This window comes from Mesocricetus auratus, unplaced genomic scaffold (genome assembly GCF_017639785.1).
Source record: "Mesocricetus auratus isolate SY011 unplaced genomic scaffold, BCM_Maur_2.0 Super-Scaffold_100003, whole genome shotgun sequence".
In the NCBI taxonomy this organism is placed as follows: Eukaryota; Metazoa; Chordata; class Mammalia; order Rodentia; family Cricetidae; genus Mesocricetus; species Mesocricetus auratus.
Window position 1 is genome coordinate 53,128,496 of NW_024429188.1, and position 26,669 is coordinate 53,155,164.

Sequence of the window (26,669 nt, forward strand, 5' to 3'; positions counted from 1 at the left end):
GGAAACATTAGCCATTGTAGTCATGGGATGTAATGATATCTAGAAGCATAGTATCTTCTATAGTTGTAGCAGACTGTGGAGTATCTAGCTACCTAGTAGTCTTCCGAGTACCGGAAATGGATTTCCCTAAGAAGTAGATGCCAGAAGATTGCTGCAGAAAGAAGCTATGGTAAGGAATAAAATACAATGGAAAGAGAGTGGGGAATCAATATTTAAGTTGATACTTACTGCTGTCTGTAAAAAAATGATTAAGACGTTAATTACATAGCAATTGGTGAATAAAATTCTATCAGTTAAGATGGATTTTTGCATAGCACACACTTTAAATGTTCAGAATAGACTGAGGAAACTATGGTAATACGTGGCAAATTAAAGTCAGATACGCTGTTCCTGATTGAAGAAGTGTACAAATCATGGAAACTCTGAATTTATCAAAGCCAAAATTTGAATTTACTTTGCCCACAATATTCTCTGAGGCGAATGCTTCCCCAAACAACTGAGTTATGCCGACGAACAGTTCTACCTCCCATTAGAGGTAAACGATTTTGTTTTTTTTCCTGTTTTGCTGAATAAACTACGTTACTTCCTCTTCTAGCTGTACAAGCCTGCAGTTCACTACAGGATATCTGGGTAGAAAGGGTAAGGTTCTTGGCTTTCTCTTCATACATTCAAAAATAGAACTAAAAAGCCTCTGTGAATTGAAAACGACTGTGAATTTCTGCTGCTTCCACTGAAAACTTAATTCTGACTGCTAATATCTTACCTTTGGGGGGATATATTGTTATGAAGAATGGAGACTTCAGTGAGGTAATATCTATTTATAAGTTTAAGTGGTTAAAATGTTCGCTGAAACTGCTGCATGCTTTCTGAGAGGAAATGTGGCTGTCTAGATAGAAAGCTCCTTTCTCTACAATTTAACATGCCACTGACAAAAACCAGGGGTCCAGACTTGTGTTAAACATTGCTCCTAACAATTCTATGTTAAAATTGAGATTGTGGTTCATTAAATGCATTTTTGTTAGTGTGAGCCAAGGGGAGAAAATAAACTTACAATTTTAAACTCATGCTTTGTGTCAACCAAATTAAAGCAGAATTCAAATAGTAAATGCATCTAAGTGCCTTAATCTTTTCATAAGATGAGACTTGACATGTTTTCTCGGATTGGGACATTTTCCATGCATGCATTTTCCGGTGGGATGTGATGGCTTCAAATAGCACAAAAGGATTTTCATCAAGCCCTAGAAACTAGCACAGCTGTCGAGTCTCAATGGGGCTGATTCTCAGCTTACGGTGAGCATTTCTTTGGATGTATTTTTAATTTGAGAACATGGGAAGCATTTTCAGAAGGCGTTCCAAACATTTTGCTGTCTTTTTTAGGAGGAATTCCTTCTGTGGTTTTTTTTTTAAGCGTGTTCTTTTTAAAGTCTGCTAATTTCACACTTGGAATTTGATTCATCCATATGTAAAAGAATTTACAGTATGTAAAATTACATATGACTCTAGATAAGACTGTAAGCTGTAGTAAAATATGAGTAAAACCTGTTTATTAGGAAAATATAAATGAATCCTATTTACACCAACACCTTCCTTCTCCTGAAGGGAACAAATCATTGTATTTTGTTTATATTTAATTTCCCAAGAATGAAGTGTTTATAACAGTAAATTTCCTCTTCTCAGAAAAAAATCCCTATATTAATTATTTTTTCTGTAAAAATTTAGGATAAATGCTCTATTATGCTACTAGTTTTTTTCCAGTAACAAAATGAAACTAACAGCTGTAGACTACATGAGCATGACTCACAGGATGGCACTATGTGTAGATTATGGTTGCCAAGTGGCACCATACTGTCTGCTATTGAGAGAGCTCTGCCTAATCTCTCTAACCACAAGTATGGGTGTGGCTTTTTTCCTATAGCAAAGTTGTTCCAAAATGATTGATTCTCCAGCCAGTATATGAAATCCAGGCAGGCTAAGCAGCTGCACTGCTCTGGGAACCTCCAGAAGGGCTGAAATCAGCAGAACTCCCTGGACAGACCCTCCTTAGAAACAGTTCTGGTGGGGTTATGACAAAAGATATCCTCAGTAGACTTAAAACATTCTGGGTGGACTTTTTCCTACCAGTCAGTTTCCCCTTCACCCCACCCCACCCAGGAAGTTTAATAGGAAGAAAGATCGGTTATTCAGCCAACTTCTGAGACTAGATGAGGGAAGAAGGAAATTAATCATCTCTGTGTCCCTAGCAGCAGAGTTTAACATGAAGTTGGAGCTTAGTAGGGACTAGACACTTGCTGAATTGTGGAGCCCTAGGGGAAGGGAGAGGTTTCTGTTGGCTGACTCTGTGCTGATGTGTTAATTTTTGCAGCTGTGAATGTGTGTGTCCTAGAAGGCTGAGAAAGAAATTATTCACTAGGGCATGAGACATTTTCCACTTGGTCAAACTTATTGCTCAAGATTGGAAAAATAATACTTGTCTGAAAGTTCTAGTGGTATAAAATTATAATATACCATTATAATTAAACTTACAAATTGGCAACTGCCTAGGTACATGATTCTGAAGCTGGGAACGAAAACGAAACAACACTCTGACTGGATGATTCTTTTTGTCCAGCAAGTGTTTCTGTCTGCCTCTAACCAGAAATGTTACTATGAATAATCTAATCCAGGGCTTATTTATGGTCTCTCCAAGTTCTCCTTTCTTGAAACACAAGTGATTCTAATGATTGTGAAAGATTAAGCTGGTGAAAAATCAGCTAATAAGTTTTTAGGCTAGATCTTTAGGTCAACTGGTAGATTTTCACAAACCAGGAAGGCCAACACTTGGGAATGTACTAAGTAACTGAAAGGGGTAAGGGAGTCAAAAGGAGAGAGATTTTAGTGTAGTGTAACGAGAAGTTTCTTGACTTTGTGCATCCTGCCTACTTGTTAGCTAAGAGTGTAGTTAAGATCCAGAACTATGAAAGTGAACACTGCCAATCCTGAAATAAAAATTTCTTTTCTGTGTTTGGAAATTTAAATTTTGCATCTTCATCTTTATTACAGATATCTGGAATACTTAACTTTGATAATTTCCTTATCTTTTCAATAATCTATTTTCCTCAAAACCTTTTCTTTAATCAGCAAATAGTAGTGTATGTTTATGAGCTAAAGTATGATATTTTGATCACAGACTTATCTTTCTGTGGTAAAATGTTAAAGATGTGTTCTTCTAGAAATTTCGTTACACACATTTTTATTTACTATGATTGTCACGCAATGAAGTTCATTATCATAACATTCCTTTTTGTTTAACTATATAACTTTCTTTTTGTATTTCAAGACAGAGTTTCTCTATGTAGCCCAGAATGTCTTGGAACTTGTTCTGTAGAGTAGGCTGGCCTTGAACTCTGAGGTCTGCCTGCCTCTGTATTCTAAGTGCTGGATCAAAGGTGTGCATAGCCATGCCTGGCTAACTTTGCATATTTTAATTCCCATTTTCTTTTTCTCTATCCTTCCCCTCCCAGTCTCTGGAAGCCGTTTTTCTATTTTCTGTTTCTATGAAATCAAGTTTTAAATTTCGCATATAAGTGAGTTTATATTGCATTTTTAACATGGTGTACTTCACTTAGCATATTGTTTTTCAATTATATCCATTTGTTGCATGTAATATGCTTTTCAATGTTATACAATATTTCCTTGTGTATATATGCCACATTTTATTTGTTCATCTATTTATATACTTCCTGCTTTCTTATCCTGACTATTTGTGAATAGTCATGAATTAGCATAACACTGTCGATATCTTTTTACAACATACTGATCTCAGTTATCTGAGTATATATATTCAAGACAGCAGTTTTTTGAGGAAACTGAGTTCTGTTCTTTTAGTTTTTGGGTTTTTTGTTGTTTGTTTTTGGAGACAGGGTTTCTCTGTGGCTTTGGAAGCTGTCCTGGAATTAGCTCTTGTAGACTAGGCTGGTCTCGAACTCACAGAGATCCACATGCCTCTGCCTCCTGAGTGCTGGGATTAAAGGCGTGCACCATCACTGTCTGGCTGAATTCTGTTTTCAAAAGTGACTGTACTGATTTACATTTCCTCCCAGAGGTCTGCATGTGCTCCTTTTCTGGATGGCTTATGTGTTTGAAATTTGGACTGAAGGGATGCTGAGGCATTTCTGTGGGCAGGTCAGAGAACCCAGGGTTGGGCTTGACTTAAGATAAAACATCCAGAACTTCCCACAGAAGAGCTGGGTCTAATGGAATACTCACTTCAATGGCTTTCAAATTACCAGATGGTTTTCCTGAGAAACTTCTGAAGTTTGTGAAATTGAGCTTTACCAGCTAGAGAGTGATATTTACAAAAAACCAAAACAAATCACAAAACCATTCCTTAATTTAGTATCACACACATTTCAATGAATAGCATGGGTGGAGATGCAAAGATTTCCTCCAAATGCATTGTATAGGAAATATCTGAGATAAACCCTCTTTTATTAGTTTCCAGCCAGATTAGCCTTAAGGGATTCAGCAAGAAATTTTTTTTAAAACATTTTTATTTGGAAATATATTTTTACTTTACAAGAAATTGAAAAAAATAGTACAGATTCCTTGTGTACACTTCAACAAACTTTCCCCAATGATAAGATCTTAAGAAACTATAGTATATTATCAAAAGCAGGAAGTTGAAAGTGATATAATACAGTGAACTAGACTGCAAAACTCATTTATATTTCATTAGTTTTGGCAAGCATTCATGTATGTGTATTTTATCACATACATACATTTGTTCAAACAACATCACAATCAGTTTGGAAATCTTTCATCATCACTTAAGTTCTTGTGCTATACCATTACAGCAGAACCAACCCTAGTCTATAGCATTTGATAATTTTTTTCATGTTTTCCACATACATGTTTTGTTTTGAGTACACTATACACATAGAATGCAATAATATAAAATCTTTACAGATGGGCCATTTTAAATTAGCTAGTTTATTTGAAACCTATATGTTTTGTTCCTTATATCACTAGTTGATTCATTTTTATTGTTAGACATGATTCCAGGATGGACATATAACAAGCCTTGTTTATTTATTTACCTATTAACCTACTAGAGTATTTGAGTTGTTTCCATTATGTTTTGGGGTCAGATTATTACAGCTAAATAGCAGTGAGCAATTATTTACAAGTTTCTTATGGATATGGTTTTATTTTTCTTTGGCAGCTACCTAGTGTAGAATTTCTAGGCTTTATAGTATGCATATTGTTAGTTCTGCTAAAATCTGTCAAACATCCTAAGAGAATTGATGTATGAGAAATCTACTTGCTTTGACTCTGTTAGCATTTCCTGTTGCAAATATTTTTGTTTTATACATCCTATGAAGTATAATATTGTAACTCATTGTTTTAAGTTTTATTTCCCTAATGGTGGCAGTAATATCTCTCCTCTCCCTGCCCTCTTGTGTGTATGAATGTAAGTGTGTTTCACAGCTCCATTTTGGAAAAATGCATATTTCATCTTCTTCTTTTTCCATTTTCTAGTTACACTGTTTGCTCACTGCTTGTTTTAAGAGTTTTCTTTAATATATACATCAAATAAAATCTCTTAGATTTAAAGCAGTTTTTTCAAACATGTGCCTTGCCTTTGTATTTTCTTTACTTACTGTTTCACAGAACAGTTTTCAATTTTTATGAGGCCAAATTTAGTTATTTCATTTTGTTCCTTCTTACAGCATCATTTTGTGTCTGTCATATCTTAGAACAATTTACTAACAGATTTTGAAGGCTTCTAACCCTCATACTTTATACCATTATATTTTATAGGTTGAAGTATGGTACATTTTGAGTTAAAATTAACATCGTTTTTTTAACAATAGAGTATCTTTATTCTCCTATGGATATATAGTTTTTAAAATATTGTTGATTGAAGTGCTATATTTTCTTCATTAAATTTTTACTTCTGTAAACATTAGGGACTTGTGTATTTTATGTTGGCCTATTCTTTTCACTTTAGTTTACTTAATTCAGTTTTTTAGTATTCCAACAGTATCATGCTGTCTGATTACAGTGGAAATCACAACTAGGTAAAGTGGAGCAAGCTTATAACCACAGCTGCTTGGCAGGTTGGGGCAAAAAGTTATAAGTTCAAAGTCTGCCCAGATGACAGAGCAAGTTCAAGGCCAGCCTGATTTACTTAGTGAAAATCTGTCCCAAACAAAAAAGTAAGGGAAGCCACAAAATCACTGTTCTCACTTTTGTCTTTCATAATTATCCTAGTTGTTTTAGTTTCTTTGCCTTGTGATACAACTCTTCAAATAAACAACTCCATAACCTACAAAAGTATCTGCTGGGGTTTTGGAATACCATTAAATTATGCATAAATCTGGGGGGGAGTGTGTATCTGGCATAGTTTGATTCTCTGTTGTGATAAAAACACTAATCAAAACAACTCGGGGAGAAAAGGGTTAATTTCATCTTAGAACTCTCAGACCACAATCCTGAACTAAAGGAAGTCAGGGCAGGGACTCAGGTCAAAAATCTGGAGGCAGAAACTGAAGCAGAGGCTGCGGGGGTGGGGTGGGGGGGGAAGCTGCTTACTGCCTTGCACTCCATGGCTTGCTCAGCTTGCTTTGGTATACAACCCAGAACCGCCTGCGCAAGGGAGACTCTACAAGCATCAGGCTGGACCTCCTCTCACCAATCAATAAAATGCCCCACAGACTTGCCTACAAGCCAATGTGATGGAGATATTTTCTCAGCTGAGATTACTTCTTCCCAGATGACTGTAGTTTGTGTCAAGTTTAAAAAAACTAACAAGAACACATCTAAATGTTTGAATATAATTTTTAATGTTTTTAAAAATTTCATACATGTGTACACTTTATTAAATCTCCCCTCTGTCCGTTCCCCTTCTCCATTCTAAACTCTCTCACATTCAAAACCTCTTCTTCTATAACTGCTATTGTTATATATGCAATGTATGTAATATGTATATTTTATACTACATATGGTACATATATTTCATTTTCATAATACATAGTGAGATAAACACATGCCGTATTGTTTGTAAATACAAGTGTTTAGGGATATCCACTACAGTCTTTATAATCTCCCAATCAATGAACACATTATATTTTTAACACATATCTGGAATTTTACAACATTTTATAGATTTCAATACATAGTTCCTTTATATGTTTTGTTAGGTTTATACCCAAATATGCATGTTTTTTAAGCTGTTATAAATGTATCATTGTTATATATATATATATAAGTTTTTGTGCATTCATTCATTTTTCATACATGATTTTCATTGTTTTAAAATAGATAACATGTATTTTTGGACTTTCTATTTGACCTTTATTTCTTCTTCTCTTTGTCTTATTAAGCTGGTTAGAAGATTTTGAATGATAACACTATTTGTTACTGATTTTGTTGAGATGGTTTTTGGATATTTCCAGTATTTGAGAGGTTTTAAAAGAAATACAAGATTGTGTTTAGTACATTTCATCATCACTTTGTGTGTTCCTGTGATTTTCCTTAACATATTAATAAAATTCATCACAATGTTTCCTATTAAAACATCAAATTAGCCTTTTACTCATACAGTACATTTTATCTTATCCTTTTGTATGGTATTTTTATATGTCACTGTTTTTTTCCCATCCTGGCATCATATTTTATTCAGCCAGTTTTTATTTATGGACTTGCGATTTATTTTTGTTTTTACTCCTATGAGTGATCTTCACATTAACATTAACGTACGAATTTTATCATTACCAAAGTTTTAACTTCTCTCAGTTGTAGTACATCGAGTACAGAATGCTTGGGCCATATGGTAGTTCTATTTTAAAATCTCGAGGCACTTCCAATCTGTTTACAAAGTAGGACTATATTTGATGATCTAATCTGAAAAGCATAAATACTCTAACTGCTATTCGTGTTCTCTAATAGTTTTTATTTCTGACTTAATTTGAATCATTCTAATGGGTATTGCCAGCTCAAGGCTTTGGCTTGTGTTTCTTAATGAAGAGGGACATGTTTCATATGCACACATAACCATTTTACAATTATATTTACATTATCTAGACTATTCTAGCCAGATATTTGTTCCTCAGACCTGCTCAACACAGTGCACGTCCTGAATCACTTATCTTCCATCCAAACCATCAGCTGTGGCACATGAATCAATATATTATCACGCCTCCTTGGACTTCAGCTGTTGAGCAAAATTGATAACCACGGTCACTTCTAAATATTCTTCCCACTGATAGGATTAATTTTTCTGTAATCTTCAGGGAAGTCTCAGGAAGGTGCTATAATGTTGCAGTTGTCCAATTTTGTTTGCATTTCCATATGATACAGAACCTTTTTCGAATCATACTAGAATTTGCTTATTTGGTCAACAGGCATTCTTAACGCATAGTGTTAATGACTATGGATTTTGATTTACAAATTTAATGCTTGAAAGGTCCAGGATATCTAGTTTAAGATGACCAGTAAAAATGGAATGTTGAGTGTCTACAAAGGCCTACTAACAACTCCAAATGTATATCTCAAATAATAGCATTCACCTGAAAAGTTTCACAGTTTCCCCCCCCCCTCCAAATTATAATAGTCGGTACTGTGATTCACCTGTAAGGGGTCTCAAAGAAGATCCTTCTATATAGTGTTGTCATTTGTCAACACCAGAAATATTATTTCTGCTGCACTGCAACCTTGACTTGCTGCATAGGCTATGACCTGAATACCAATACATTTGTTTTATTAGTTTATTTAGAGTGTTAAAAAACACCATAAGCTGAAGTCATGAACTAGAAACTATGAAGTACAATATCAAGGTACCACGGCATCTACTGCTGACTCCCTTTTATTCTAGGACATACTTGGCAGATTCTTCATACGTCCTTACTTGTTGGAGGGAGCAAGACAAGTCTCTGAGAACAGTTTTGCAAAATCAACTAGTTTATTCATAAGGAGTTCACTTAACCACTTTCCCCAAAATCCTACTCTTTAGTGTCATCATTTTGGTGAGTAGGTTCTACCATGCAGACTTTAGGGACCACAAATATTCAGAAAACAGCAAAGCCTGAATAGTTCACCAAAATGTGGACATACTGCCTTCCAAACAGCACTTTATGCACCACCTTTATAGGGCTATCTCAACATATTCTATACAAGTAGAAATTTCACAGATCTAGAAAACTTGTGATTTATACATAGTGTCTTACTTGTTGACACCTATTAAGACTAGAATGGATGTTCCTGGTTTAGAAGGATGAGAACTTATGACAGTGAGTCTTGAAGAGAATCAGAGGCAACTATCACACAGGATGCTGTTGCAAATTCCTAAGCAAAAGGACAGTAAAATCTCTAGGTAGAGTTCAGAGGCTTGTTTTGACTAGAGAGAACACAGAGCAATTCAGATGTTTAGTATATTCAACTTCATTTGGATTTTCTGATACATTTTCATTCCAGATTTTATTATCTTTGTGTTTCCAGTCAATGCTCCTCTTTAAGAATAGTACTTATGCAATTTAAAACTCAATGTGTGTTATGGTTCAGTCAATTAAAAGATGACATTGTTTTGGTTGAAATAAATTGACCCTATGACTACAGATGGTAAGTTTTCTTTAATAGAAAATAAAAATGCTTGTAGGTTATCAACCAGAAACTCCAGCTTCAAATTTGAAATCTTGTGCTTGTCATGTCTGCATAACTGACATAAAATTATGGCAGAGGTTTCAGGTTCATCCTGTTTTTAGTAACCTGTGGGTACAAGTGAGGAATCAGTGGTTTTGAGCATAAATAGTTTCCAAGTAGTTGTTATACACAGCTTTGTCTAAGGTAGGGCTCCATCCTTGGGAGGAGCCAAGACAAGTAGAAATAATGAAGACAAGAAGGGAATATTGACTCCCATGAAGATGGAAGTTATTGCCCCCTTCCTTTCTGCTTACTTCCCCCAAATAAGCTAAACAACCTACCACCTAGTTTGGAAGCAATAAATGAAAAATGTTCAAGATTTTTTGCCAGCAAAGAAACATCAATCAAAACTACATGGCCATTCTGTTTTGAAACTCTCAGAATAACTACCATCAAGTAAAAAAAAAATGGTATCATGTGTATAGTGGTTTGAAGGAGAACTTTGTTCCCACAGGCTCAGATATTTGTAGAGTTGGTCCCCAGTTGGTGACGCTGTTTGAGAAAGTTATAGAATCTTTAGGATGACTGTGTTTGAGAAAATATGTCTTTAGGGTGGGATTTGTTATTTATAGATTTAATGCGCTTTCAGTCACTCTTTGGTTCGTGTTGGGGGTTGAAGACATGATCTTTCAGCTTCGTGCTCCAACTGCCCACCGTTATATCTTCTCTTGCTATTATGAACTCCCACTGAGAATTGTAAGCTAAAGTAATCTTGTTCTTCCATGACTTGTTCTTGGTCATGGTATTTTCTCTCATGCTGTATTGGTTCAGAGAAAGGAACTCTTATGTACTAGTTATTAAAATGTGACTTGGTAAATTAATCTAGCCATTATGAAAATCAGTATGGAAGGTCTTCAAAAACCTAAAAACAGAACTATAATGTAATCTAGAGAAATACCACTTAGGTATGTATCTGAGGAATAAAAGATACTCGAATATCTATATTTATTTCACCACTATTCACAAGAAGCTAGATATGGAATCATCCAAGATGTCCAACAGACAAATAGGTAAAGGAAGTGTTACATATATATATATATATATACATATTATATATATGGGATACTAGTCAAGCACAAAGAAGAAAATTACTTCATCAGAAAAAAATGGAAAAAATTGGAGGGAATTCTTTTAGACAAAATAAGCCATACTAAGGAACACAACAATCACATCTCTTCTGATGAACAAAATATTTATCATTATATATAAAAGTATTATATGCATACACATGAAAGTATATATGTGTATGTATATCTGAAGGAATAAACGGAATTATTTTGATGTGAGAATGACCAGTGGCAAAGAGAAAAGAGGAGAGAGGGAAGAGAGAAGGGGATAATAAGCAAATAAACTATGTACATTTATGAAAATATCAATAAAAATACTCTTTTGCATAATTACTTACTATGTTCTAAAAGAGATAACTGCAGCTTATTTTTTACAGTTCTATCTACAATGGAAAAGAAATGGAATCATCTTAAGAGCACATAAGTGTGTGTGTGCACTTGTGTGTGTGAGAGACAGAGACAGAGAAATAAAGAGACAGAGATTGAAAAACTGAGACCATAGATTCATTGAGCTAATATATATGAAAGAATCAAGACAATCACAGCTATCAAGTTCATGTTTTTCTATCCAGCTATCCAGTTGCTCCATGGTCACTAACTTATTATTATTCTTTCTTCCTAATGTTTTATTGGCACTCTTCTAGAAAATCCCTTCACCACATATGTAAAAGTTCTATTTCTAAACTTTAAAATATATTTCATTAATCTATATGTCTATCATTATACTCCAGTCACCTTGCTTGGATTACTGCATTTTAAAATGAGTTTTGAAATGTGGAAGTGTGAATCTTCTAGCTTTTTCATCTTTTTTTACAGATTATTTTTATTTAGAAACAATCTTATTTTACATATCAGTCCCAGTTCCCTCTCACTCCCATCCTCCCATGCCTCCCACCAACTTCCCCCTCCATCTTAACCCCCCATCCACTCCCCAGGAAGAGTGAGGCCTTCCATGGAGGATCATCGAAGTCTGTCATATCTAGGCTGAGAGTGAAGTCCTTCATGGGACATGGACTCCCAAAGTCCATTCATGCACTAGGGATAAATACTAGTTCTACCACAAGAGGCCCCATAGATTGCCCAGGCCTCCTAAATGTTATCCATATTCAGGGGGCCTAGTTTTGTCCTATGGTGGTTTCCCAGCTGTCTGGTTGGGGTCCATGAGCTCCCACTTGCTCTCGTCAGCTGTTTCTATGGGTTTCCCCAGCATGATCTTGACCCCTTTGCACATCACTCCTCCCTCTCTACAACTGGATTTCAGGCGTTTGACTGAGTGCTTAGCTGTGAAACTTTGCTTCTGCTTCCATCAGCTACTGCATGAAGGCTTTATGATTGCATTTAAAGTAGTCACCAATTTCATTATCGGGGAAGGACATTTAAGGTAGTCTCTCCACTATTGCTTAGATTCTTAGTTGAGGGTCATCCTTGTAGATCTCTGGACATTTCCCTAGTGCCAGATTTCTCTTTAAACCTGTAATGGCTCCCTCTATTCAGGTATCTCTTTTCTTCCTCTCCTCTATTCTTTCCCTGACTCAGTCTTCTAGATCCCTCTAGATTTTTCATCTTATCAAGCATAAGCTCTTTGTATTGTTTGGATAAATGCAGCTATGATTTTGGATAAAGGCAGCAATGTTTTTTATAGACATTGCAATTGATTTATACAAAAATTAGGCTCCATTGCTGTTTTAGCAATATTAACTCTTCAGTGTTATTTCTTCTTTAAAAGATTTAATGGTCATAGTGAAGCCACCGGAGCTTACACTTTTCATTGCTATATGGTTATTGATCATTAATTTTGTTTCTTTTCTCCCTAAGTCCATTTATTTCTTAAAAGGAAATATTAAATATATATTTTGACTGGTTTGTGTAAATATGTAAATTCAGCCATATAAACTTTGGCATACTGTTGTTAATATTATTTTATTATAACCCTTAATTCTATTATGTCAGTGATAATGTATTCTCTTCAACTTTGTTATTATTAAGCTGTGTTTTTCTCCTAATTTTTTTGCTATTCAAGTTAAAGGTTTGCAAGTTTTGTTATGCCTTCAAGGAACCAATTTTGATTTTGTTGTTTTTTTCTATTTTTATTTCTTTTTGCTTAATCATGCTTTATTTTATTTCTTTTATATTGCTTTATATTGACTTAGTGATTTTTTCCATTGATGCTTTCATAATGTAGAAGGTCAGGCCACAGATTTCAAAATGTTGTCAGTGATAATATTTCCTTTAATGGAAAACTTTCCCTCAAAGGACAATAAAAAATAGTTTTCTTGTGGTATTTTGATGCATCTTTTACTTAAGAGTTTGTTTGTAAATTTGTTTATAATTGTTAAATTCCAAAACTTTCTTCTCTTAATTCATCTCTCCTCTTGCTATTTTTCCCAACCAGACCATAAATCATTGAGCTCAAGCAAACATTTTGTCTTAGCTCACCCATCAGTTAAGGCATATATCATGACCAGAAAATTAGTGGATTTGTTTCAACATTTTGGTGCTGAGGATGATTGTTCTTTGTAGGCAACATGTAGTTGAATATAGTTATTTATCTTAATCCATTTTACCAATGTATACCTACCTCCCAATATGTCTAATTTGCATATATTTAATTTTAAAAAGGTTAGGTGTTAATAGGCTTTTGAATATTCATTTTCTCAATGTTTTATGGTATTGTGACATTTGTGCTATATAAACACTATATAAACATTTCCTTTGGAATTTATTTAATTTTGTTTTTTTAAGAACTAATTTATTTCATAATAATTTTTCACATAGCATCCTTCAATTCTCCTTAACAAGCACAGTTTTAATTGCCACAATTGCTATTTAAAAGAAAATGTTTGCAAAAATGTATTACCTATACTTAATAGAAATAGAATTAAAGCACTTTCCTCCCTCCCTTTCCTCCACTTATGCCTTCCAAGGTATCATCTCTCCAACCCCTCCTGTGCCCACCACTACTTTTAAATTGATACCATCTTTTTCTTTGGTTATTTATATATACATGTATAGACATTTATTTATGTATATGTACATATGTATTTATGTATATACACATATATATATATATATATTCAACCTCCTAAGTCTGTTTTTGTTGTCTCTTCTGTGTATGGTTTTAGGGAAGACCACTCTGTATTGAACAACCAACAAAGAGACTTATCCCTAGGAGAGATTATTTCTCTTCCCAGAAGTCATTAGTCATCTAAAGATCTTTGTTTAGGAGTAGACCATTACAAAATGTCCCCCCTCCACATTAATTTGTCCATTGTATTGCCGTTGTTCTAGTTTTGTTTATCCAAGCATTTCTAAGAGAGACTATTTGACAGTGGACTTTCTGGTATTCTAGTTCATGCAATATTTTTACTGTCTCCTATGACTGTCTCTGAGAATAGATTCAGGAACTATGACATAGATGTATCCTTAGGACTGAATATTCTAGCGAAATCTTATCTGAAAGCCTTTCTGTAGACTATCCTCTACGGTTCCAGAAGATGTTTTATAAATGTTGCAAATTGCACACAGGTGTACATTAATCTTAAGGTTGAAATCACAACTTCTACATTATATTCTACAAATATAACTTCTACATCATAGCTAAGTTTCAAATCAACATTTCAAAATAACATGAAAATGGGAATGAACTCAAATATCAAATTTTCCTTTGTGAGTGATATAAAAATGTATTCTCTAGAGAGGGTTTAAAGAGATATAATCTTAATAGAATGTCATTCATACAATATATAGAATATCAAAACTTTGTGGATATTATTTTCTATATTTTTGTCTAGAAATTCTACATTGGAAGACATGGAGGTATACCTATTAGAGACATTCAAGTATATATTTTCTATAATTTGGTGAATAAAAGTAATGTGGTATTATGCTATTTCTGTATTTACTCAACACAGTAAGTAAGGAACAATGTTTAAACTAGTATGAAAATAACCAGGATCAGGTACTGAGACACACAACAGTGATAACACCAATTACTTTTGTATCCCTTTTGTAAATGATAATAAATACATCATTTTTAGGGACCATGAATGAAAAAAAGCTTCAATGATAAGTAAGAATGGGAGGTTTGGATACACATGTGTCCAAGGACAGAGAACTCTTCCCAAAATAGTCACTCCAAAAAAGTGGCCTTCACTTAACTTCTACCCTTGATATTCAATCACTGTAATTTATATAACTTTTAGAAGTGGATGAGAATACTGAGAGTTCAACAATGGTACTAACCAGACTGTGGTGACACACACCTAAATTTAGTCCTAGCACTGGGGCAGAGTTCAAGACCAGACTGGTCTACAGGAACCAGTTCCAGGACAGCCTCCAAAGCCACAGAGAAACCCTGACTCAGAAACCAAAACAAAAACAAAAAAAACCCCACACCTGGTACTGTAGACTTAATTATTAGACAGTCACCAAATGTGTAGAAACTCCAGTTCTCAATATCCTCACCAAATGGTACTAGAACTGTAAAACCAGCCTGTTCAGGAGCACTTAGAGGTTCATGGGTGGATCCCAAAGAGCACCAAGTAGTCAGTAAACAGATAATGGAAGGCTTTAACTGTCACTTACATTATCTGAAGTACCTAAAATTCTATAAATCCAGTAACGCCTTTATTTGTAGAAAAGGAAAAATGAACCTCTGTTACCTAGGAACTATATGTCACAAGGTAACATAAAAATATAATTTCTCAGCAGTAGTTGCTGTTTTGATAAATGTAAGGCACACAAATTAAAATACTATGTAACTTTTCATGAAACATGTTTAATAACTGTCTAAGAATATTTTTAAAAACATGTATTTACTCATATTAGGTTTGAAAATTACATTTACCTTTTTTTGAACACTCACGTGTTCTGAAGTTTGTTATTCCTGTTATTGACAGACAACTGATGACTTTGAAGTGCACCATAAATATATCTGAGACTGGGTCATTTTGAGTGATTTTCTTAATTGTTTACACTTGAATTGCAAGTAATTCTTTACCTTGAAGAACTCCACTACAGATCATTGTCAGATTACTTTTAAAGAGCTTCATTGGAAGCAAAGAGACTACATAGAAGCTAAGCAAGAGATGGAGATGATGGCTACCTTAGGGCTGAGTGAAACAGGATTAAAGTCCAAGAAAACAGAAATATTATGATTTGGTGATTATGTATGAAGCTACTTGGTAAACATATTCAAGGTCCGTGTGTTATGTGGATTGGGTATATGTCAGAGTGATCATATAACATCATGTAAACACACACTTTTAAGGGACAAGGAACCATGTTTCAAAAGTAGTAAGATAATACGCTTGTTAATGAGGTTAGAACACAAAGTCAGTTCCCCCAAAAATATAAAATTACATACCTGCTTCTAGTGATCAAATATTGCATTACCATGAGAATAAAATGATACAAGGTACATAAAGTACATTAGAAATTCTAAGTAAATTTAATTGTCAGGAAATATTGTGTCGATGAAGTTGTAAATTGGCAGATACATCAAAAATCCAAAGAAAATTTAGATCAACAAGGGCTTAAGAAGTCAGAAGTTTCCTGAGCTTCAAGAAACTTAAGCTGGGCTTTGAAATGTATTTTTATTTTGTCTTCTCTCATGACTCAGAAGAATTTCACAAAACAAATGAGAATAAAGGCAGCATGCATGGTGACATTACTATACACCAGATGCAAACATTGTGAAAATTAGCTTCCTTCTTTGAACATATAAACAATGGTACACATTGTATAATATACGACATCTTAGATAAGATAAATCAAGAAAAACAACTCATAAGCCCAGATACTTGCTTTCAAACTCAGGTCTGTCTGAAAATAGACTGTAGCTCTACTACTATAGTATATTGACTGTCAGGAAGAAAAATAAACAAAGCCAGAAAACTAAATTTAAGTTACACTTGCACCAGATAAAAAAGAATTTGATATAGGTGGTTTGGGGACAAAGTTTATGAGTTTTTCCAAATACTGGGGGAGGGGGTGGTCAGAAATAGATTTTACTGTTAGAACAAAAATCAGCCACAAATGAGAAAAGTGTTTTTTACCAGTTATATTCTGAAGCCAAAGAAAGTCTTTTTAAGATCACCATAGCCTTTGACTTTTATTGAACCTCCTGTTTTGAAATTTCTGACACTGGAGGAGGACTAGGAAGTTAAAGACAACGTAATTTGTTTTCCTATAATGCATGTTTTGTCTTAGCGTGGTTTGAATTTTGGGAAACATTGTTTATACAAGTGCTTAAGCCACTGCATGGCGGTGACTCTGAACATTAAAAATAACTTTTGCATGAACTTGTTGTATAAGATCTTTCAGAAATAAGTTTATTAAGCTTTTCTCAAAGATGCATTGGGTAATAAATAGCTAATTCAGAAAACTGACATTGAAGATTTAGTTTTTTATTATTATTTTAATTTAAATAGCTTGTTTTACATGTCAATCACAGTTCCCTCTAATTCCCCTTCTCCCGCACTCCTCCACCATCCCCCCCTCCAGCCTCCCACCCTATGAGCATTTCCTTCCACATAGAGTCTGTCATTTCACTCTGGGCAGGATCCAGGCACTCCCCTAAGAGTCCAGGCTGAGAGATCATCTTTCTTTGTGTTATGGACACACAATGTCTGTTTGGATGCCAGGGATGAACACTGATCCACTGCCCAAGGCCCCATGGGTTGCCCAGGCCTCCTCACTGACTCTCACATTCGGGGGTCTGGATCAGTCCCATGTTGGCCTCCCAGCTGTCAGTCCGGGGTCCAAGAGCTCTCCCCTGTTCAGATGAGCTTTCTCTGCTGGTTTTGCCAGCCCATTCTTTGCCAATTTACTCGCTGCTCCTTTCTCTCTCTGTCACTGGGTTCCTTGGGTTCAGTCAGTGTTTAACTGTGGGTGTTTGCCTCTGCTTCTATCAGTCACTGGATGAAGGCTCCAGGATGGTTATTACACATCAAGTTCTTATCAGGAATGGGCATTCGAGGTGGTCTCTCCACTATTGCTTAGCTTGCCAATTGGTGTCATCCCTTTAGATCACTAGAGGTCACACTGATGCCTGATCTGTCTTTTAACCTGATTCCCTCTTCCCCCTATTTTATCCCTCACTCAACCTTCCTGTTCCCCCATGACCTACTCTCTCTTCCTTTTCTCCCCCTCTCTTATTCCCAGCTCCCACTTCCCCCTACCCCTTGCCGTGTTCCCCATCTGTTCAGAAGATCTTGCCTCATTCCTCTTCTCTTGGGTACCATGCATATCTCTTGGTTCTTTCCTGTTTCCCAGACTCTCTGTCAGTGGAAGTGCAGACTGGCACTATCCTGATCCATGTCTAAAATCCATATATGAGTGAGTCCATACCATGTTTGTCTTTTTGTGACTGGGTTATCTCACTCAGGATGGTTTCTTCCAGTGCCATCCATTTACCTGCGAATTTCAAGATTCCATTGTTTTTTTTCTGCTGAGTAATACTCCATTGTGTAAATGTAACACAAATGAGAATTCTCATAGAGGAGGCTAAAATGGCCAAGAGACATTTAAGAAAGTGCTCAACATCCTTAGCCATCAGGGAAATGCAAATCAAAACAACTTTGAAATACCATCTTACTCCTGTCAGAATGGTTAAAATCAAAAACACTGAAGACAATTTATGCTGGAGAGGATGTGGAGAGAGGGGAACACTCCTCCACTGCTGGTGGGAGTGCCAACTCATACATCCACTTTGGAAATCATTAAGGAGATTCCTCAGGAAAATGGGAATCAATCTACCACAAGACCCAGCAATTCCACTCTTAAGCATATATCCAAAAGAGGCAAATTCATACAACAAGGGCACACTGTGTTCATATCAGCATTATTTGTAATAGCCAGAACCTGGAAGATTTAGTTTTTAAGCAGAGAACCTGACTGTGTTTTTAAACCCTAGACATGTTGTAGCATTTTAATTATTTTTCATTTTTTAAAATCATTTTATGTGTATGAGTGTTTTGACTGAATGTATGTCTGTGCACTACGTGTGTGTCTGGTGCCTGAGGATACAATGACCCCTTCATGTGTGTACTGGGAATGGAACCCAAATTCTTTGCAACAATAAATGCTCTTAAACACTAAGCAAAATCTCCCTTAAATGTTTACTTTATATTAGCATTTCTTTCCAGAATGTGGAGAAGGAAGTAATAATTGAGTATAGATCAACATGCTAGATTATACTACAAATTGTTGGAAATTAGACCACTAAATTGTCAAAAAAATTCTTCATACCCAATGTAAAAATTAAAAAAGAAAAGGAGTGAGTTAAACGAGTCACAATATTTGTGAGGGAAGCATACTTTTTTTCCTTAGATAAAACAATTCTTGCTTGTATTGGAAGTGTGTTAGGGCAGTGATTTTCAAACAATGATCACATGGGATAATTATTAGAAATGCTTATTATTGGTCCCCATCCCAGATCTACTAAATGAAAAACTCTGGGTAGGACTTCACTCTAGATCATTCTGAGGCATGTTTAACTTTGAGAACCATGTGTTAAGGTATTTGGATTTGTGGTTACAAGCCTATTAAAAGTGGAACATTCAAGATTCCTTTTCATTAAGATGTTAAGATAACTATCATAATTTTCTAACTACAGCTGATCCTTTAGCTGGGTGGTAAGGAATGAGTCATACATTCTGGAGATCTACTGTGCACCATCACAAAATAACAAATAATACTTAGAATACTGGAGAATTCCCAGTAGGAAATTTTAAATGTTCTCATAAAAATTATAACTATATGAGGTGAATGATATGTTATTCATCTTGATTTACTATTTAACAATGTATACAGCTGTGTTCAACATATGCTTGCACAATTTGTCACATGTCATTTGATTTAGTCATAGTTAGCTACATCATACTTATTCAGATAGACAGGATTTGATATATCTGGAACAATAACATATGTGTCACTGTGATGTTACAGAAAATAACATGGACTTTGAAATTTCATATGGGAAGCCTTCTTGAATAATTTGAAATATATATTTAATATTTATCGATTCAACTTAAAATTAAAGGAACAAGTTGTTCAAATATATAAAGATGAGTGTGCAACGATGTTTACCATACCTTTTAATGTTTTTGTTTCACAAAAGATTTTACATAGTCTCAGGCACACCTTGACATATCTGTGTAAAGAATAATGAAGGTTAACTCCTGAAGCTTCTCACTGAACCTCCCACTGTTGGGATTGTAGGCAGATACCACCATTATGAACTTTACAATTGTTACTACTAGTAAAATGGTAATCTAGTACAATGCCCATTAATTTAATACATTATACTAGGTAATTATAATTAAAATGTAAATATCCATTAAATTTATCATTTAAACGTCATTGATATGGAATTTACTCTATCTGTGATTAATTGATCGAAACTACATTTATAGAAGTGTATGTATATACAAGTTAAATTCGATTAAATGGCTGTCTATGAATGCATTTATAAATCTATATACATAGAAAATGACCTGGAAAGTTGTGAATGAAAATGTTATGTCTGGAAACTCTTGTGTATATAAATGTCTGTATATAACCGGACTGTTTCCAGAGTCTCAGACTCAGTATTCAATATTAATAAAACTTGTTTTGTCTTTACTTATCTCTGTTTTCTAATGGAACTCATTTCCTTATGTGTAGAAATAATGAAAGATTAAGGACAACATAATTAAGTTTTTCTAAGGAGGCTTCTTACACAAACTTATCCCCAGGGACTAGAATTATTCCTTTAAACAGTATACTTGCTCTGGAAAAACTGGAAGGAAGCAATCCCTCTTTTTGTAACAGTTCACTGTCAAGGTCAGTGGCCTAAAACCTGGCATTGGTTCATTTCTGAACATTTGTGTTACTGTATAATTACAAAAATGTGTTTTCCATCTTCAAAGTTCCTGGAAAAGTTGATATTGTTCTGTGGTGAGATTCAAGAGGCCCCAGTTCAGTCATTACCACTAACTTTTGTGTGTGAATTCGTAACTTTTAGGTTTCCCTTTTCTGGCATGTTTTCCTCTTTTGAAAAGTAACTGATTCTTATCTAGATGGCCTTTAACAGCTCTGTAATTTAGGAATCTATAACACATCTAGAAGCCAAGCAATTTTTAGAAAATGTTTATGAAGTGTGGATGCTTATAACAATAATAAACCAAGTCTTCTAAAATACTGTTGAAAAGATTGTTTCTGAAGTTTATGGGATGCCTATTGTTCCCCTTTAACTTTTCTATTAATGAGGTTTCAAATTTCTTTCAAGTGTCAATGCATTTAACATTGGTATACTTATGACACCTGGTGGTCAAGTCAAACATCACAGCTAAATCCTAATCCCCAGACACTCCTTCACTCCCACTCATTTCCCTTCCTTTTTGTGTCTCTCAGATTCACTTGTCTCTCATAAAATTATTCACCCAACAAACAGTCAACAGATCCTTCAAATAGTCAAGACACTTTTCTATACTTTTATTTTGGAGGAAAAGATGTAATAAGAGGATGGGCATTTGGCATATAGGAGATTTCTTCCTATTTCCCACAGCAGAACCACCTGGAAAGGAAAGTGACCTCATCTTTCCATAAAATATTATGTGATGCACAGAAAGAGAATAGTCAGAATTATGATATTGTGAAGCCAGAAAAATTCCTTTTGTAATTTGTGGATGGCAAAAAGGGCTTCATGGAGGAAGTGAGTCTTGCCTTTTGGAAACCTCAGTTTGTTCATTTGATAAAGCAGCCATTATGTCTTGTTTCATAGCATTGATGTCAGAGATTTCTGGAGTGTACACACAGCATTTACTATAGAATCTGGCCAAGACAGTGATTTAGTAATTGTTATATGTTTTTGTAATTAAACTAAAGCATTAATTGTCTGATTGTATTTGAATACTCTACCTGGTTTGTGCTTGAAAGTATTTTTAAAATTTAGTCTGAGTATTAAAAAACACAGTATCAATTATTTCAGTTAGCTCAAGCAAATTATAAAAAGATGATAGTGTTGTCTCTATTTACACTTTAATGGACCACTTGTCTGATTCAGCAGCATATTTAACTCAGACAAATAAATTTGAGTAGCTTTTGCCTGAATGACCTGGTTGTTTGACTGCTTTGAACTTTCAGCTAAGTAAATACAGTTTATCTAAGAGTTACATGTACTCACTGCAAAGACATCAAATAAGTTTTGACTTCATCTCAGTAAATACAGTGTATACTAGAGTTACATGTACTCATTGCAGAGACATCAATTAGGTTTTGAAATTGTATGGACTTTGTCTAAAATGATCACATCTTTCCATTTTAATTGACTGTGTCTAGGGTAGCTTGAATTCTTTTAGGTCTTAATAATAAAAAACCAAGAGTTAGTGCAGAAGATCATAGAAGCCAAGTTGCCAGCCACTAGAGCGTTTTTACTTCTACCCATGCTCAGAACAAAGCAGAGATCCTCCCCTCAGACTGCATCCTCAGACTGCTCAGACTGCACTGAGCTCCTATCTCCTCCTGCCTTATATTCCTCTCTCCGCCTAACCCGATCACTCCTGTGTCCACCTCCCTAGGGCTGGGATTGAAGGTACGGGATCCCAAGTGCTGGGATCACCTTTGTGTGAGCTCTGTTTGTCTTTTAGACAGATTCAATCTTGTGTAGCCCAGGGTAGCCTTGAAGTAACAGAGATCTGTCTGCTTCTGGCTAGCTTTGAACTCTGATCATCAGGCAAGCTTTATTTGTTAGACCATAACAAAATATCACTACAGTCTAGGTTTGTAAACATGGTCCTAGATCCTATATCACTTTGCAAACTAATTCAAAGGGCGTAGCAACATATGCATTTTACTTCTCCACTTGAGTACTTGTTGCTATTAAAGCTGTCTCATTTTTCCTTTGACTTTATAAAATGCCTAGCAAACTAGCTGCCTTTTCAAGTATTAAAAATACAAGGCATTAAAATGTTATTTGTTCCTTTGTATTTGAAATCAGATATATAAAATATATTTCTTAAAAATCATCAAACACTTATTAGTTAAATATTGGTTTCAGGCATAAAATAAGCTGAACTATAATGATTTTTGAACAAAAGCAATAAAATTATAACATAAAACAAAACCAAGAACAGGGACTGTGTCATATTAGAAATGAATAAGGAAGATTTGAGAGAAGACATGATTATTATCTTCAGATATTTCCTGAACTTTTATGTCTAACAGAGAGCAGACTATTTTGTCTTTGACAAGAATAACTAAGTTGAAACAACATGGAAACAGATTTTAAGTTACTAAATTTCCAAAATTTTTGACCACTGAAAATACAGCCATTTACATGAAAAAAATTTCACTGAATTTCAGAACTAAAGGGAAGCATTTTTGAGAGGATATCCTCTAGGGCTTCATGCATTCTGGAAATTGATTTAAGTGGTGTAAAGATAGTTTCAATATATTTGAGTGTCTGAAGTTGCCATGGTGTTGTTAATGAACACAGAGATTCTGTTAACAAGATGTTAGCAAACAAATCTTGTTTTCAGTCATATTTGGAAGAAGGGAACTCTGTTTTTTCTTAAGACCTTATCTTTCCTAAAGCCTGGTGACCTGTCAGCCCTTTCTTAGGCCTCAGTGTATGTGCCATTAACAAGAGTTCATAATTCACATTAACAACCGTCTAATGTTTTATAAGGTAGCTATTGAAAATAGGTTAAGATTTCATTATCTCAGGGTTGATGGCAATAACTTGGCTAAATCTCAAACACTGAGCAGAAACAGGTACACAAATGAAACATGGAACTTCACAAGGGTGATTGGACATTTGTCTGGGGGCTGATGGGTCATGAGATCTTGGTTGCAGATTACCTATGACACTTGGATGATTATCTGTCAGAGTAAAAACCTGAATGAAGTTATTGTCCAAATAATGAGCTTTTACATTCTTGAAAACATCTTCCTTGCTACTATTTATCTCTTGGTAAGTAGTTGCACTATTTTAATTTGATGCAGATGAGAGCTTTCAAATTTATGAAATCACATTTCAACACCTCTAGTAGGAATACAACTAATATGCATATTCACATGTCCTGGCTTCCCTCTGACTAGATCTTTGTTCTATTTTCCACAGAAACCGCCATGCAAAGGCTTTTCCTAAGGAAGGAACATAAATGCACAAGATGGGAAGTAACAGCACAAACAGTATGAGAATAAAGTGCACTGATCAACAAATGCTGTTTCAGTACTCCTTCTTGGCAACCACCTTTATCTTTGGGCAGGAGCCATAACTCTATAGTTCACCTTGATGAACATACTGAAATATTCAAGATGGGCAGCAACAGTACCAGTACTGCTGAGAGTTATTGCAATGCTACACATCTGACATTTCAGTACTCTCTGTATGCAACCACCTATATCTTCATATTCATCCCTGGTCTCCTGGCTAACAGTGCAGCCCTGTGGGTTCTGTGTCGCTTCATCAGCAAGAAGAATAAGGCCATCATTTTCATGATCAACCTCTCAGTGGCAGATCTCGCTCATGTCCTGTCCTTACCTCTCCGGATTTACTACTATATCAACCGTCACTGGCCATTCCAGAAAGCCCTTTGCCTGCTCTGCTTTTATCTGAAATATCTCAACATGTATGCCAGTATTTTTTTCTTGACATGCATCAGCCTTCAGAGGTGCCTCTTTCTCCTCAAGCCATTCAGTGCCAGAAACTGGAAGCGTAGGTATGATGTGGCCATCAGTGCTGCCATCTGGGTCATTGTGGGAACTGCCTGTTTGCCACTTCCCATCCTGAGAAGTGCTGGGTTAGCCAACAACAAGGACTCCTGCTTTGCTGATTTAGGGCTTCATGACATTAGTATGGCTTCCTCCATTGGCATGGTAACTGCTGCTGAACTTGGAGGGTTTGTATTACCTGTTGTAATTATTATGTATTGCACATGGAAAACAAGAAAATCTTTACAGGAATTCCAAGATACACCTCAGAATATTAAAGAAAGGAAAAAGGCTTTGAGGATGGTCCTAATGTGTGCAGTGGTATTCATAGTGTGCTTCACTCCTTACCATCTCAATTTCCCATTCTTTATGATGGTGAAGCAACATGTCTTCTCAAATTGTTCGTTTATTAAGAGCACTCTGTGTTTCCACATCATTTCCTTGTGTCTTGCAAATTTGAATTGTTGTCTTGATCCAGTTGTTTATTATTTTATGACTTCAGAATTTCGTGATCAAATTTCAGAACATGGCAGTTTGGTCATCCAGTCATGTGTGCGATGTAAGGACAGTACTTTGGAAATTCATCAGAGGAAAGAGAATCTTCAGACTATCTCTCTTGAATGTTTGGATGTTCCAACACAATGTGATGAAATAATTATCTAGAATAACCTTTATACTCTGTCAGATCAGCCATGCCATTTCAAAGTGGATACTGAGTGTAATGAAGAAACATGGCCACTTCACTCAAAATAATCTGTTTACAGGAGTTCTCTATGCCAAGATAATCTGTGGACCTTCTGAGAAAAAAACTTTCTTCACACAAAGTGATAATCAACAGAAAGAGTTCCACACCTGTTCCTCAGCAATGAGACCAATGTTCTCATCTTTTCCTGAAAAAAACAAAATATAATAATAACTAGTGGACATGTATAAGTTATCTTATCATTGAGAAATCTGCATCAGAATATGACCCTAATTTTATTTTGAAAGCATACACTACTTGTGCCAATTGTATTACAGAAAGATGACTTTTCGTATTAATATAAATTATGAAAATTAAAAACATTATAACTACATATATATATGATTTTCTTTTTCTCACCTTGAAAGAAAAAGATTGATTCAGATGAGCCTTTCAAAATTACCATGGAAACCACAATGCAAACACCGTAAATAGAACTGTGCTCTGCATATTTAACAAACTTGAGGTTAAAGATTTAAATTGAAATCTCTCTGCCTAATGTCTGTCAGTTTGTGATGTGATGTAATGACTCATTTTTGTTTACTGGCACTACTTGGGAAATATTCTCATCTATCTGTTTACTAAAATCAATGGCGTCATTTCCCGGCTAGGTTGATTGTTTCACATGTCACTTCAGATACAACTTCATTTGATATATTTAAATCAGCAGATTAAAGAAGAATCACACAATACATACAGTTTTCATTTTGCTAAGGTTTAGTTGAACCTAAGATTTTACAAGCAAAATACACCAATGAACTGAACTGAATCCTATCATTAATGCAGAACAAGCATTGTCATTAAAAAAATCCCTGTTGTTGCATCATTACTAACATAAATGTTTCCCACTGGAAATTTTGAAACTAACCATTTCTAAATATTGGAGATCATTAAAATGAAATTTTATAAAGCAATGGTTAGTTTATTTCTGTTTTTGTCTTGTCTATTTTTGAATGGCCTTTAATTTTTATTATATTTTTGGATTAGTATATACGGGAATGTATTTCATTGTGATATTTTCATATGCACACATCACTCTACTTTCTTATCTACTCCCCACAGTCTTTTTTGACTGCCCTCCAATTCTTGTTTGTGCCCTTTCTTCCTCCTTACATTCTCCTTTCTTAATTCTTGATAGAAATATTCTGTTACCTGTTGTATTTGATTACCTCCCTTATCATACTTTGCGTGTGTCCCTTTATAACTTTCCTCTACATCTCTACTTTCATGTTTCATGTGTGTGCATATATATTATTATATATGATAAAAATTGATATTTGTCTGGTTTATTTTGCTTAACAAACAGATCTTCAGTTTCATTTGTTTCCCCAAAATGCTGTAATTGAATTCTTTATAGTTAAATAAAGTTCCATCATTTATAATACTACATTTTATTGATCCATTCATTTATTGATGGACACCTAGACTGGTTCTATATCTTTGCTATTGTGAACAGTTCAACAATAAACATGCATGTGGAAACA

At 34.9% G+C, this 26,669-nt stretch overlaps 1 protein-coding gene across 4 annotated transcripts; it reads left to right on the top strand.

The window, feature by feature from the left end:
• On the top strand, positions 1–26,669 carry LOC101824846 (putative P2Y purinoceptor 10). 4 transcript variants are annotated; one of them, XM_021222930.2, is made up of 2 exons: positions 1–169; positions 23,851–26,669. In XM_021222930.2, exon 2 carries the CDS (start codon positions 24,048–24,050, stop codon positions 25,104–25,106), a length of 1,059 nt encoding a protein of 352 aa, XP_021078589.1. In that variant the 5' UTR covers positions 1–169; positions 23,851–24,047; the 3' UTR covers positions 25,107–26,669. The 4 variants fall into 4 exon arrangements, with proteins under 4 accessions (XP_021078589.1, XP_021078588.1, XP_012980584.1 ...); XM_021222929.2 differs by lacking the exon at positions 1–169 and adding an exon at positions 467–535; XM_013125130.3 differs by lacking the exon at positions 1–169 and adding an exon at positions 535–639.

Excerpts from the sequence above, each read along its gene's own strand:
- LOC101824846 (XM_021222930.2), top strand. The coding sequence starts at position 24,048 with ATGGGCAGCAACAGTACCAGTACTGCTGAGAGTTATTGCAATGCTACA.